Source organism: Panthera onca, chromosome C1, assembly GCF_046562875.1.
Source record: "Panthera onca isolate mPanOnc1 chromosome C1, mPanOnc1 haplotype 2, whole genome shotgun sequence".
Lineage (NCBI taxonomy): Eukaryota > Metazoa > Chordata > Mammalia > Carnivora > Felidae > Panthera > Panthera onca.
The window spans coordinates 181615581-181629227 of NC_138346.1; the positions used below are offsets into that span (position 1 = coordinate 181615581).

A 13647-nucleotide genomic window follows, 5' to 3' on the forward strand; every position below is an offset into this window, starting at 1 on the left:
AGTAAAAACAGCTCCTAAAGAGCTAATGAAAACCAGTGTCTAGGCTGACAAAAACCTACCACTACAGCTTGCAAGCCACTGGTTTCATCCGTCCAACACCCCAGGTGACACACCCTCGCCAGATGAGCCTTCTTGGAACTTTGCTTTGACCAAGTCCCTTTCCTGCTCAAACCTTGCACAGCTTCCGGGTCCCCACTCCTCCACCCCAAACCAACGGGCAGCCCTGCAGCCCCATAAGCGCCCCATCCGTGCCCCATCCCACTGCATTAGAGAAGATTCTCTGTATGTTTGTGCCCCCCATGAGACAGGAGCTTCTGGAGGCAGAGTAGTGAACACTTCTTTACTCCTCTGCTCCTCGAACTCAGGTTAAAAATCCAAACTGGTGTCCCACTATTCTGAAAGATTTACTGGGCATGATTCCAAACCCTCAAATTACACTCTGGATCACTTTTTACTGAAGGTTCTCAGTGTAACTTGAATATCAATCCAAACTTTTTGTAAAGATATCTCTTTTGAAGGTACTACAGACATCTAATTTTCTTTGTTACTAATTAATGCGACAAAGAGCTGGACCACTACAGCTGGATTCAATGAAGTGCTTCCTAGTAAGCAGCTGAAATTACAGTGTGAATTCAGAAGCTGCTGTTTTAGAACCCATGGAGAGAGGAGAGGGCCCAGGACTGGGACAGGCATCCACTGTGGGGTCAAGGAGTACCGGGAATCATTTTCCAGAACCCACAGTCATTTCAACCCAATACATCCCAAAGTCTAATGTGATCTCTGTTGGAGACAAGTGAGGAAAAGCTCAACAAAGAGCACTCTCAAAACTCTAAATGGGGCAAATCATCTCCACTGTGTTCAGAGTTGAAATCCTAAGATAAGACCCACTTTCCCAAGTGGAGTGCCAGGCTGGTCTGTCAGGCTAGACATGTAAGCCCACGGTCCATGCTCTGTGCCTCTCTAACACATGTAGATGGGAGAAAGTCTAGGGCACTGCCATCTCTGGGTCACCTAAATCCCAGGACCTAGCACAGAGCCTGGAAAGCAGGGGTTCAAGAAGAAAAGACCTGAACTTAGGTCTGTACTCAGGTTGATGGCAGAAGTCCCAAACCACAAGTCTGCTTAATGAAGAACCTGGAAGAACCACACAATTTGTTTGCTTTTTATATCTCCTTCCCATGCCAGGGAGTATTATCTGTGTGTGCAGAGCCAAATACAGACCCAAACAATCTCATAGAATGCACGTGCTGCTGAGCAAACACACAGTGTGACCTTCCAACACTTACAGCCTACTGCTAGAGTTATTTTTAAAACACCTTTCTTTACTCCAAATCTCACATACCAACCATGTGATCCTGGGTAAGTCTCCTACCCTCTTTGGGCCTCAGTTTCCTCAACTGTACAACGGAGAGAATAGCACCTTCTTACAGGGCTATCTTAAGAAGTAGAGTTCATGTGTGTAAAGCATCTAGCCCTAGGGATGTTTCAAGAATTCAATCCTCTCAAGCATGTAAATATTTACTGTTGGTACACAGTAAATATTCAATATAAGGTAGCATTACTATTATTAGTAGTATAATTATAATAAATAATTATTATTATTTCAAGCATATGCTCATATATTAAGCATCTCCTCTTGTGGCAGAGTCCTTCACAGGCCCTTCAGATGCTAGCTCAGCTCAGCTGCTGGTCACTGGTGTGCCATTGGACAGGTCATTTCATCTCTGAGCCTGGCCACTTTCTCCCACTAAACAAGTTATAATTCAAAGAATAATTCCTCTGTAGTCACGTCTGCAAACATGTACTAGATGTTCCTAGGAGATCACTGTAACGCATGTTTCCAAAAAATATATTTGTTTGATCCAGATAGGCACGTTATCTGCAGTCATCCACACTACTCATAGGGGCTTAATTAATGAATCACGTTCTTTCTCTGCTTTGATGCTGTGTCTATGCCAAGACTGTATTCTCTTTGAGGACAGAGGCCTGGCCTTGCCCTCTATATGCCTTTGATATTGGCACATAGTCACATTACATCCACCTTACTAAAGCGACAATGAATAGTTGTTAACAGGGAACCATCATTTGGGGGCACCTTCCACTAGGAGGTGAATGAATCATTCACGTCCAATAAGCAAAACAGTGTTTTTGTACTTAAATTTGACTTCAGAGGCCACACACTGCTTGCCCACAGGTCAACTATTAAGTTTTGTTTGACCTGACTACCTATGCTTTAAAAATTTTAAGTTGGTTTCCAACCTTTAGAAATTGACAGATTTGGCATTAAAAATATCTAGATTTCAGTTTTTATTGAATAATTGGAAGACCTGGCAACAATCTGGGTTTAAACAATCTGTAGTAGCTGACTAGTACCTGCCATTTTTATTGCTTTCCACCTCACTATAGTCTACACCCTTCCCTTAGGGCTTTCTAGAACTATCCCTGAATCTAGCAGTTAATCATTAAAACCTAGGAATTAAAATATAACAACAACAATTAACTCTTGGTTTTCCTGCAGCTATGTTGTACATTACATTTGAAATAGGGTGTTTTGGGGCACCTGGGTGGCTCAGTCAGTTAAGCATCTGACTCTTGGTTTTGGCGCAGGTCACGATCTCACAGTTTGTGAGTTCAAGCCCTGCATCAGGCTCTGTGCTGACACAGCAGAGCCCGCTTGGGGTTCTTTCTCTCCTTCTCTTTCTGCCTCTCCCCTGCTCTCTCTCTCTCTCTCTCTCTCAAAATAAATAAACTTAAACAAAAATTTTTTAAAAAGTATTGTGTTTTGCACAAAGCACTTCAAAAATGCTCCAGAAATGTGAGAAGGAGGGACAAACTTGACCATATCTTGCAAACATGTACTAGATAGTTCTGGGCAGATCTCTGTAAAGCATGCTTCCAGGAAGATATTTGTTTTTTCCAGATATGAAAGTTATCTATTCCTTCTTGGGAGTCAGAGCAAAGAGATAAATCTCATGTCACTTATCAAAGCAGACTGAAGCAGAAGTAAACAGTGGCCTGAAAGGCAGAAAAGCAATTTTAAAAAATTAATAAATGATGAGACTATTAACAGCACATGAAAAGGGTTTGCTTTTTTCCTCCCCTTTAATATGATTTTTACCTTAAACATTGTGTCCCTTTAGGAAAGGGAAGAAAAGTTAATAAAAGAACCTATCACTCAAACTTAATTTTTAGTAAGGCAAATAAACTGCTTTAATGAAAGGGCTGAAATCCCCAGGTTTGCACATTAAATTTTCATTCGTAGTAGAGGATGGAAATTATTGATTCAGCCATGGCATCATGCATTTTGAATCCTACAATGCCTCGGAAGCCCATGTTACTGCTGGGTGCAAATGTGTTGGCAGCGTTTTGATGCAGGGTGAGCACAGGGTGGGTGAGGGGGTGGGGCAATGGATGTAGAGAAGAGAAGGCAGACAGCCTTCCTGCAGAAAGAAAATAATCGACGTTCCTTGTCTGTAAGATCTATTTAGACAAAGCACTACTTCTGATGGCTTGATGGATCAGGGGGTGCATTCTGAGCGCAGAAAAGCCAGGTCCAATCAGTCTTTCAGGAAACTCAACAGCTTCATGGAATATTAAAAAAAAAAAAAAGGTAAAATGGATGGCTGATGATTTGATCCTAAACTCTTGGGAAGGTTGGGGTTTCAAGAAAACTGTAGAGGAAAAAAAAAAAGTACCTTTCTCAGTTCAAGGTCAGCGTGTCCATCAAGGGAAGAGTAAATGTCTGACATTCTAATGCTGAACTGGATAGCACAGAAAAATCAATCAAACCCACAAATACAGCTCTCAACCTGGTGTGGCCTCATCAAACAATCAGGGACTTGAGCATCCCATCTTCACGTAAAGCGTAAAAATAGGTATGTTTTTCCTTTGAAAGAAATTAATCCTCCTGCCTCTCAGAGGACTACCCCATAATTAAACAACTCTTAATTATTTCTCCATTAGATAGCTCAAAGGGATTGATTGTAAGATGAGACTGAGGCAGCCTGAATTAGGCTGATTTGGGGGTCTTTGTGTACTACAGATTGTATGAGATCATGAAAGCAAGCACTTTTGGAAATAAGCTAAACTCAATTGCAAAAGTAAAGCTGCTTAAAATAAAGGAAGGAAGAAGGAAGGAAGGAAGGAAGACAATCGGATAATAATATTCCAAAAAAAGAAGATTTTTGTTTTGGTTTTGCTTTGATTACCTCCTAGCTGAAATTATCTTACACCAACAGTCTCTCTCTGTCAGTCCTGATGTTGGAAAAGTGGCTCTGTTGAACTAAAAAGTTCTGCTTTTGTGTTTTCATACGCTGAGAGCTGGTGCCATCTATAGATTTCCATTCTGGGAGAGGTTCTCTTTTGTCCTACTTTGCGTCAGACCTGCTGTCGTGAGGATAAGAGCGCCCAGGAGACACCTCCCTGTGGTTTAATAGGCTATGAAGGATGGGACTCATTAATGGGCTGGCAGCTGCCCCCAAGCAGGATGCTGCCTGGAGGTGGGGGAAAAAGGGGAAGGGAGACTGAGGAGGAGGAGAAGGCTCCATCCAGGAGACCACCACTAGCTATCAGAGGGGGCCCTCAAAGCAAACAGCACCACCTCCTGAAGGATCTCCACAAGGGGAAATCTGAACCGAGAGAGTGACGGCATAGTCATAGAAACCTCTGGAGAAACAGGCTCTGGGTAACTGTTTCTCTTTTTCGACTTAAAACAACCCCACCTGAGATATTATCTACAGCTCTAATTATTTTCCAGTTGCTCGAATGTTACTTTTTCTGTCATTCCTTTACTGTGTTCCTAACAATTTGATAGTCCCCATCCCTATTATATTAGTGTTTATTTATAACAGATTTTTTTTTCTTTTCTAGTCACAGTTAGGGAGGTCCTTGTCCCCTTTAGGTAAAGCCAAACTGTTTCAGCCTGCCACATGAGGCTCCTGCCCACCTCCCATCCCAAATCAGACCATGCTATCCTATATGCTGTTCCCCACTCATAATGTTTACGTTCATTTTCACAGCTTCCCATGTGCTGTTCCCTCTGTGTGGAACAGCTTCTCTGGCTCAGCTTCTTCCCATGGCTTAGTTCTGGCCATCTTTGCAGGCTTGGGCTCACAGGCCTTCTTGGTGGGCCCTGACACCCCATCTGCCCTCCAGTCCCTTCCCTCTACTCAGCCTACATCTCATTCTTTGTAATGATCTGTGTCCTCCACTTAGCACTGTGGATGATAAATGTCCTTTGCATAAATAAAGAACACCACTTCCAGCTCCCTGATACCCTGGATTTATGAGATCAAAGGAACAAAATTTAACCAGTGCCTCCCAATCAGGACAGCATATCACTTCTTACCTTTATGGTTTTGGTCTGGAGTCTGAGTCCATTTAAAGTATTGATGGCTTTCTCTGCATCCTTTGGATCAATATAGTTAACGAATCCATACCCTAAACTCTGTCCTGTGGAAACATTTTAAAAAGAGAAAGAGAGAAAGAGAGCTCAGTATCTTTATAGCAGTAATACTTCCCATTGCAGTGAGTCAAAACCCTCCTCTAGTATATGGTTTATTTTACACCAGGGTTTACCCCAGGTGAAGTTTCCAATTCTTCCATCTCTCACTTTGGTCAGCCTATGAACTCCCAGCAGCTGCCCACGTTGGGAATGGGTAAGTGCCCCTGCACATCCACATACGTACACAAGTGTCCACTTAATTGGACAGAGGTGAAAAGGTAGTTGAACGAGAGCAGGTGTGCTTTGTTAGATCTGAACTGGAGTCATGGGGCTTTTCCTATGGGCAGTGTGACTGTGGAGAGAAGTCACTGGATGTCCCAATTTTTTTCCCCCATATGTCTTCTCTGGAGATAACAGCACTTGCCAGAGACAAGTTTGAAAGGGTTAATGAGACACTGTGTATAAAATGCCTACCAGGTACATTGCCTAGAATATAGTAGCTGCTCAACGAAAGACAGCTATGCTATGCTCAGTCCTGTAAAACTGGGGCGAGCGCTGAATGCGGTAGCTGTGTCTGCTGCCTCAGTCATGCCAGCCACGCCCACACTCAGAGGAATGTAGCAGGATCTGAGCAGCAAAGACTGAGACATTTATAGTGAAGGCATGACCAGAATTTAAAGCAGTTGCTACAAATCATTGGTTGCCCTCATCATCCTCCCCTCCCAGCCCAAGAACAATTTAAAAAAAAGAGGAGGTTCTATTAGAAAGAACTGGGGAGCTCCTAACACAAAGGGGAGAGTGCAAACACATTCTGCAAAGAGGATTTAGCTCCTTTAGGTGGAGATGGCATCAACTTGTCTGCAAAGAGAGGTAGCAAGTGACAGGGCTCCCCCCAAGTGAAATAAAAATAATGTGCTTGCGATCGTGCCACTGATTATAAATAGTCCATCAGCTCTGCCATGTGTCATCAGCCAGAAATATCATTAGGAAACTTTACATTTTTTGACATACCCTTTAAGAAATACAGAGCTTAGGGTGGCTGAAAAACCAGCTTGAACTTCCCAAGCAATGTTATTGATTTGTGGGCGGCAGTGGAGCCGAAAGGGAGGAAAATGACAGGACGTCACATGTCAGGGAAGACTGATTACATAAAGCTCTTTCTGGAGTACCCGGGCCAGGGCTGGGAGACAATACAGCAAAAAGCCTGCCATGTCCTGGTGACAGGAGCCCATTTCAGCAGCCAAAAAATCTTTCCAACAGCTTCTGTTTTGCTGGTAAATGTCTGTGTTTGTGTTGGTTGTAGGAGGGAACCTGGGAAAACAAGTTGGGTTCTGGATCAGAAAACGGGTGACTTTGTTATCCTTTATAGGACGCAAGCAAAGAGGATCATGAGTAATGGCTCAGTGCCCACTTTTGTCCCCAAAATGGAAAACCCAAAATGACAATACTTTCCATTAGAAAACTCCTCTGTGTTTTGGAATAACAGGAAAGACAGGAGCAAACTTGGCCAGATATACCCTTTATAGGCAGAATTAGTAACTGAAGGAGGAAGAGCGAATGCTAAACACACTCTAGCTGCTGGGGCCCTTCTACATGTGTGTGTATGTGTGTGTGCAGAAGAGTAAAAGTGTGTGTGAGAGAGAGGTGTGTGTGAATTACACGACCCTGCCACATGTTCTGAGAAACTTTTGCAAATCCTAAAATACAAGAGGCATTAGTTTAAAAATATCATTATCCTAAATTTGGCTCCACCTCATCAAGCCCAACTAAATTCACCTAATTAAATCCATTTTCATCATTCAAATTTATCAGTTCTATTTTCCTTGTAAATAAGAGAAGCCTTAAAAATTGCAGCACTAAACTATTCTTACAATTATTTATTTAAACAGTTGTGCACCATGTTGAGATGCTTTGAAGGGCATTTTTAAAGCAATAATCTCAATGATAAACCTTAGCTAGTTCTAGGAAACAAGTCAGACAGTCAATCTATCCAGCTAAATTGAATTTTTATAAAATTAAAATGAAATATGAAAAAATACAGACAAAACACTCACCACTTAGCTGCAAACACTGAACCTAAACCCAAATAGTTCATGATTCGTCATGCTGATGGAATGTATGTGGAGAAATTTATCATGCCTACCAGTGATGCACATTCCCTGATACACTAGATCTTTCTTTCTAATTATCATATAGTTATGGTAATCTAAAATAAATACAGCAGCTATGTTTTTACATTCTATATTTTATCTTTGGTTTAGACCCTTGCTTCAGGTCCTAGGAAGGTTCTGAAGGTCAAGTGAAGGAAAGGACTCCTGTCCAGCAAGCTGTGTCATACCTCCCCACCTGCCTGTATCAGTCCCAAACCCACCATCACCTCAGGGTGACTGCAATTAGCACAACTGTGCTGTCATCACCTGCTCTAGGTTTAGAGAGAAACTGCACTTAACATCAGGAATGAAGGTGCTTTTGGGAAAAACTAAAAACCAGATGAACATCGTTTCAGAAAGGAAGAGGGGGAAAGACTAGAGATTCTCCTTGATCTGAAATAACGAGGTACAAACTCTGAAACAGAACACTGCATTCAAGCAGAGGGGAATGGAGGTGAAGAACATTGCCTGGGAAATGAAAGACATGAGATAAACTGGCATCACAATGAAACTACCTGTGCTACCTTGTTCACAAATGGCTTCCTCACGTGCTTCTTGCCAACGTAGGAGTCCAGCTAAGTCTAATAAAAAATACTCGATGGAACTAAGCAGTCTCTTTTTAAAAATGCTTGCTTATTTATTTATTTTGAGAGAGAGAGAGAGGGCACAAGTGAGCACAAATGGGGGGAGGGGCAGAGGGAGAGAAGAGACAGAATCTCAAGCAGGTTCTCCGCTGACAGCACAGAGCCTGAAATGGGGCTTGATCTCACGAACCCTGAGATCCAAGCCCTGAGATCATGACCTGAGCCGAAATCAAGAGTTGGAGTCTTAACTGACTGAGCCACTCAGGCACCCCCTAAGCAGACTAAGCAGTCTCTTTTAAAACACTCTAGACAGGATTAAATCCCAAGGTAGAAAATATAAAAACCCAAGCCTCATTTCTTTAAAAAATGATTAGTAGGGGGGAGAGTAAAATGAGGAAGAATTCTATGTTTTAACTTGTATGTATGATGGACATACATTGTTTGATGAGTTTTGGGTTTGCAGTCCTATATTTAAATGCACATGGAAAAATGTAGATGAAACACATTCACAAAAAATACCAACACTATTTCCATGGGGACTAAGAGAGCCATCATGCTGGGAAGGCCCAGGGGACCCAGTCTGGAGCCTAGAGCCAAGTGTGTGTGTATCTGCCTCCCAGAAATAGATAAGGTCCTCTTATTATTTTTTCCCAAATAACTACATTTTTCTTTATCAGCAATAATAAGATTTCACCAGATAGGTATAGCAACAGTATTTTTAGAACATTAAGTTTTTTAACTTTACTTTTGTTCTCACTTTAGGAGTTTATTTTGATAGCAAGTTGGTCAAATAAAACAATTAAATCATTGAAGTTATGTTTATTGAATCATCAATAAAAAAATCAATAAAGAACAGATGATATTATAAAATGAAGACTGCCTCCAAAATTTGTAAACTGCAGTGAGCACCTGACTCCTTGATGCTCAGGTGATCAACCACCCGGACATGTGTTACCACTCCTTAATAGTCCTGTCCAGCAGGCATAGATGAGGGATCCCCAGTGACCATGCATGGGCAGGAAATGCTTTCTTGGTAGTTTGGGATGGAAACTTAAAATTAGAATGTAGTTTCCAAAGGGAAACAGTTATACATAATGGCTACACTTTAAGGCACTTCAGTGTATTTTAGATTAAAGAGGTTCACAGGCTTTTCTTAAATCTGAACCTGAATATTTCTGTTTTTATAAACTGCACATATGTACATGCACACACACAAACACATGATGGGTCCTCCTACTCTGATATGGCAACATCTCTATTCTGTTGTAATAATTTGTATACCAACTTCTCCCCTTGGAAACCAAACATTTCTCCCTACAAGAACTAGCTTATAAAAGTTTGCTTCCTTGAACACAGTAGGTGCCCAACAAATATTTGAGGGATGAAAGAGTGGATACATATGTTTGTACCAATCCTCCATTTCTAGAAGAATGCTTTATGTTTGGGGGGAAGGTGGGATACCTAGGGAATTCTTTTTCCATTTGTGAGAAAGGGGGAACATGACAAGTGGACACCAAAGATTGGAAAAGAAAGCACAAAGGATGTCTAGGTAAGCTCTCCTCCAGCACAGATCAGGTGCTGCCTGTCTTCTGCATTTCCAAAGAGCTTTGCCACCCATTCTGTCACATTTGACTCTCACAACAACCCCATGGGAGAGATAATCATCATTTTATAGATGTGGAAACTGAAGATCAGAGAAAATAGTGCTGGATCTTAGTCTAGATCAGGGATTGGCAAACTTTTGTTATACAGGGTGAGATAGTAAGTAGCTTAGGATTGGTGGGTCCTCTGGTCTCTGTCATGACAACCTTGCCATTATGGCATGAAAGCAGCCATAGACAATATGTGTTCCAATAAAACACATTTAGGAAAACAGGCAGTGGGCTCAATTTGGCCTTTTGGCCATAGTTTGCTGACCCCTGGTTTAGATCTTTTGACTCCAAATCCAGTACCCTTTGCCATACTCACAGTTAACTCCATTTGAACTAAAATGTCCCTGACAACTATTCCAAAGCCCTGAAATACCTCTGAGGCTTTTTTGAATCATCTAAGAAAAACAAAATTATCTTCAATAGTTGTGCTAAGCATTTTTATTGCATTCAGACTCTAGGAATCACCCTTATAGCTGATTATAGTACCATTTTCTTGGTCATTCTGGATAGAAGTTGTTTTCCCTTGCCTTTGGGGTCCTGGGGGTTATGACAGCAGGACCCCAAATGTGACATCCTCATGGCTGACGGCAGCAACAGAGAAGCCATCCCTTTGCAAGGCTGGCTGGAAAGGGCCTCAGCATTTTGCACTGCCAACCTGCACACTTTGCTCTTTCTTTCTTCAAAAATCGTCATTCTCCAGAAACCTAACTGCTACTCCCCTCATCTGCAAAGTCCCTGAGGGGGCAGCCAGATGGGTAGCTGCTGTTGATAAAAACTTCTGAGTTGAGTAAGGATTCTTGTGAATGTTAGAACCCCGAGCTCAGGATGAAATTCTGTTCTCCAAGCACATGATAAAATCCCCAGTCACCTTAAGATCACCTGCATGGCAGTAATCCGCATGCTGCGTTAACTGCAGCCAACTATGAATCCCAAGATTCCCTCCCTGCCAGTCCTGAGATGTCAGATGGCTCAAAATCTACCTGAACACACCCTAAGGAGGGTCAGAGAGACCTGAAGCTGTTATTACACACACACACACACACACACACACACACACACACACAGTGTGTGTGTGTGTGTGTGTGTGTGTTTCAAAACTTATTTGCTGTATAACTTTGGTTAAGCCATTTAAGCTTCAGCAGCATATTCCTTTATCTGGGAAAACAGGGATAATCCCTTATCCTCACAATCAGAGAATCACTGTGAGGGTTAACTATGTTAACACATAGACTAACAGCAGCTACCATTTATTCAGGGTCTGCCTTGTGCCAGGCACTGTGCTAAGTGGCCTACTGTTACCCAATTTAATCCTGTGTGAAATGGGTACCATCAGGCCCATTGGGCTGATAAGAACAATAGACTAAGACATGTTAAGTAACCTGCCCAAAGGTAACCAGTAAGTAGGGTCCACGGTTAGGATCTGAATAAGCCCAGATCTGTGTGACTTTTGGGCTCAAGCTTTTCTCTCCACAGGGCCTGGCTTCTGTGAAAAGGCACAGCAGAGTGTCCAGCATCAAGTAAGCACTCAAGGACATGCACACACTCTGCGCTGGGGTCTCTTCCCCTTCTTCACACTGGCTGGGGATGCTTTGAGATTCTGGAGCATCCATGGCTCTGTTCCCACCCACCCCACCTCTGTGGGTTTTACATGGTGTTGGGCATTCTGGGTCTTCACTTTTCTTCTGCAGGCTCAGGGTTAGTAGAACCAACTAGTCAGAGAATTTCTTTTCTTTTGGTAGTTCACACAGTTGCTTCAAACTAAGTATGGTTTAAAGTTTTTGTACTCTAAGTGTGGTCCCTGTACCAGTATTGTTGGCATCATCTGGAGACTTGATACAGAAATGTAATGATTAAGAAATGCAGCTTCAGCTTATTGCTGTGTGGCCTTAGCTAACCAAGTTCAAGTAATGTCCCTACACATTGGTTTCTGAGAAAACTATACATCTAATCCTTAGTAGCAGGGAAGGGAAGCACAGATGGGAAAGTCCTCAGAATTTCTTTGTATACATTATTTCTTTTCATCCCCCAATTCTGCATTCCCACTTTGTTCCTTTCTGCTGCAGTAATTGTACCTGTAAAATGAACTTAAGATTACTTTTTCATGGAATTATTAGGGAGATTAAAAGTGATAATGCATGCAAAGTGCCTGGCATATAACGGATGCTCAGTGGATGCTGGTTCCTTGTCTTTCTTCTCTCATGCCCCATTAAATATTGCTTTCTACTATTGTCTATGAGACTGTTATCTTCTCATTGAGGTCCCAACCTTCTTAAAGGGAGAGAATGTTTTTGATGCTTTTCTTTTATATTGGAGCACATAATATGCTATAGGCACACAGACTCCATGTATAACAGGCATCTACAACATGCCAGATACCATGAGTGGGCCCCAAAATGACCAAGATATTGTTCCTGACTTCAGGAGACTTAATATGCAGAAGGGAAAAATAGATATAAGAATTAATTATAGCTCAGCAAAAATAATAAATATACCAGAGATATTTATTTTAAAACCATATACAAGAACAAGAACAATAACAAAAGTATACACATAACAGAGGAGATGAAGACTGATTCTGAGCAGAGTACAGAAGGCTTCCTGGAGGTAGAGGCACATGAGCTCAGCTTTGAAGAAACAGTAAAATTTTGATAGGATTTTCCTACCAAGGGATGACCTTCCAACCTGAGGGCTGAATCCAAGCACTGCATGAATTTACCCCACAGGTATTTACTGAACACTTGTCATGTGCGAGACATAGTTCCATTTACTGAGACTAGAAGAGAACAAAAATACTTGGTTTCTGCCATCACTGAATCTATATTCTGATTGAGGGTGATGGAGCAAGACAAGAAACATAAATAAAATATAAAAGTTGTCAGATGATGGTGAGTACTGGGGAGGAAATAAAGCAGAGGAGGGAAAAGTATAGGGGATGGGGTTGCAATATTTTAATAGAATGGTCAAGTGAGGTCTCGCTGCTAAGGTGACGTGAGAGCAGAGACCTGAGGGAAAGGAGGCAGCCAGTCCCTTCTCTCTGAGGGCAGGGCATCCCAAACAGAAGAAATCTTTTTTTTTTTAAAAGGTTTATTTATTTATTTTGAGAGAGAAAGACAGAGAAAGAGAGGGAGTAAGCAAGAGGGGCAGAGAGAGGGAGACAAAGAATCCCAAGCAGGCTCTGTACTGTCAGCACAGAGCCTGATGTGGGGCTTAATCCCACAAACCATAACATGCTCCTGAGGCAGGAGCATGCCTGGAATGTCAGAGCAATGACACAAGTGAACGTGAGGGCAGCCCCCCACTGCACTTGCTAAGTGACTGAACAGAGGAAAGGGGCACCCCTGGTTTCTTCAAACTGACTCTATAATGCTGCGGAATAAGACATATATGAAAACCATGCCAGCCCACTCCCCTCAGCCCTGCAGATCAGGGGAACGATCTCACTGACATATCCTTTCAAAACCATCTCTTAATGTATCCCTGTTCCTCACTAGGTGAGGAGCAACTTGGGGCCAAGATGCTATTTTATTCATCTCTGTATCCCCAGGACTTACCAAAGGATCCATAACATTGTTGGATAGTCAGTAAATACCTGTTGGGTGAACAGATGAATATGATCTATTCACATACATACTTACATCCTCTTAACCCACTCAATTTCCCATATACCAAACAGAAAGGGACCAGGAAGAGCTGCAAACTTTTTTACCAGGGCCTTACCCATGTCCAGAAGAATCAGTACCATGAGACACATCTGAAAGACCTGTAGTCTTCAGTCTGAAGGAGAAAAGACTCTAGAGGTGCTCAGAGCCAATTCTAAT

At 42.1% G+C, this 13647-nt stretch overlaps 1 protein-coding gene across 7 annotated transcripts in view; it reads right to left on the minus strand.

Moving 5' to 3' along the window:
- The window catches only part of ELAVL4 (ELAV like RNA binding protein 4), a 146075-nt gene that overhangs the window by 19482 nt on the left and 112946 nt on the right, over positions 1-13647 (minus strand). For all 7 annotated transcript variants that reach the window (XM_060621430.2, XM_060621432.2, XM_078451924.1 and 4 more), the window contains exon 3: positions 5348-5451. In XM_060621430.2, the coding sequence (XP_060477413.1) occupies positions 5348-5451 (104 nt within the window). The remainder of the gene's footprint in view (positions 1-5347; positions 5452-13647) is intronic.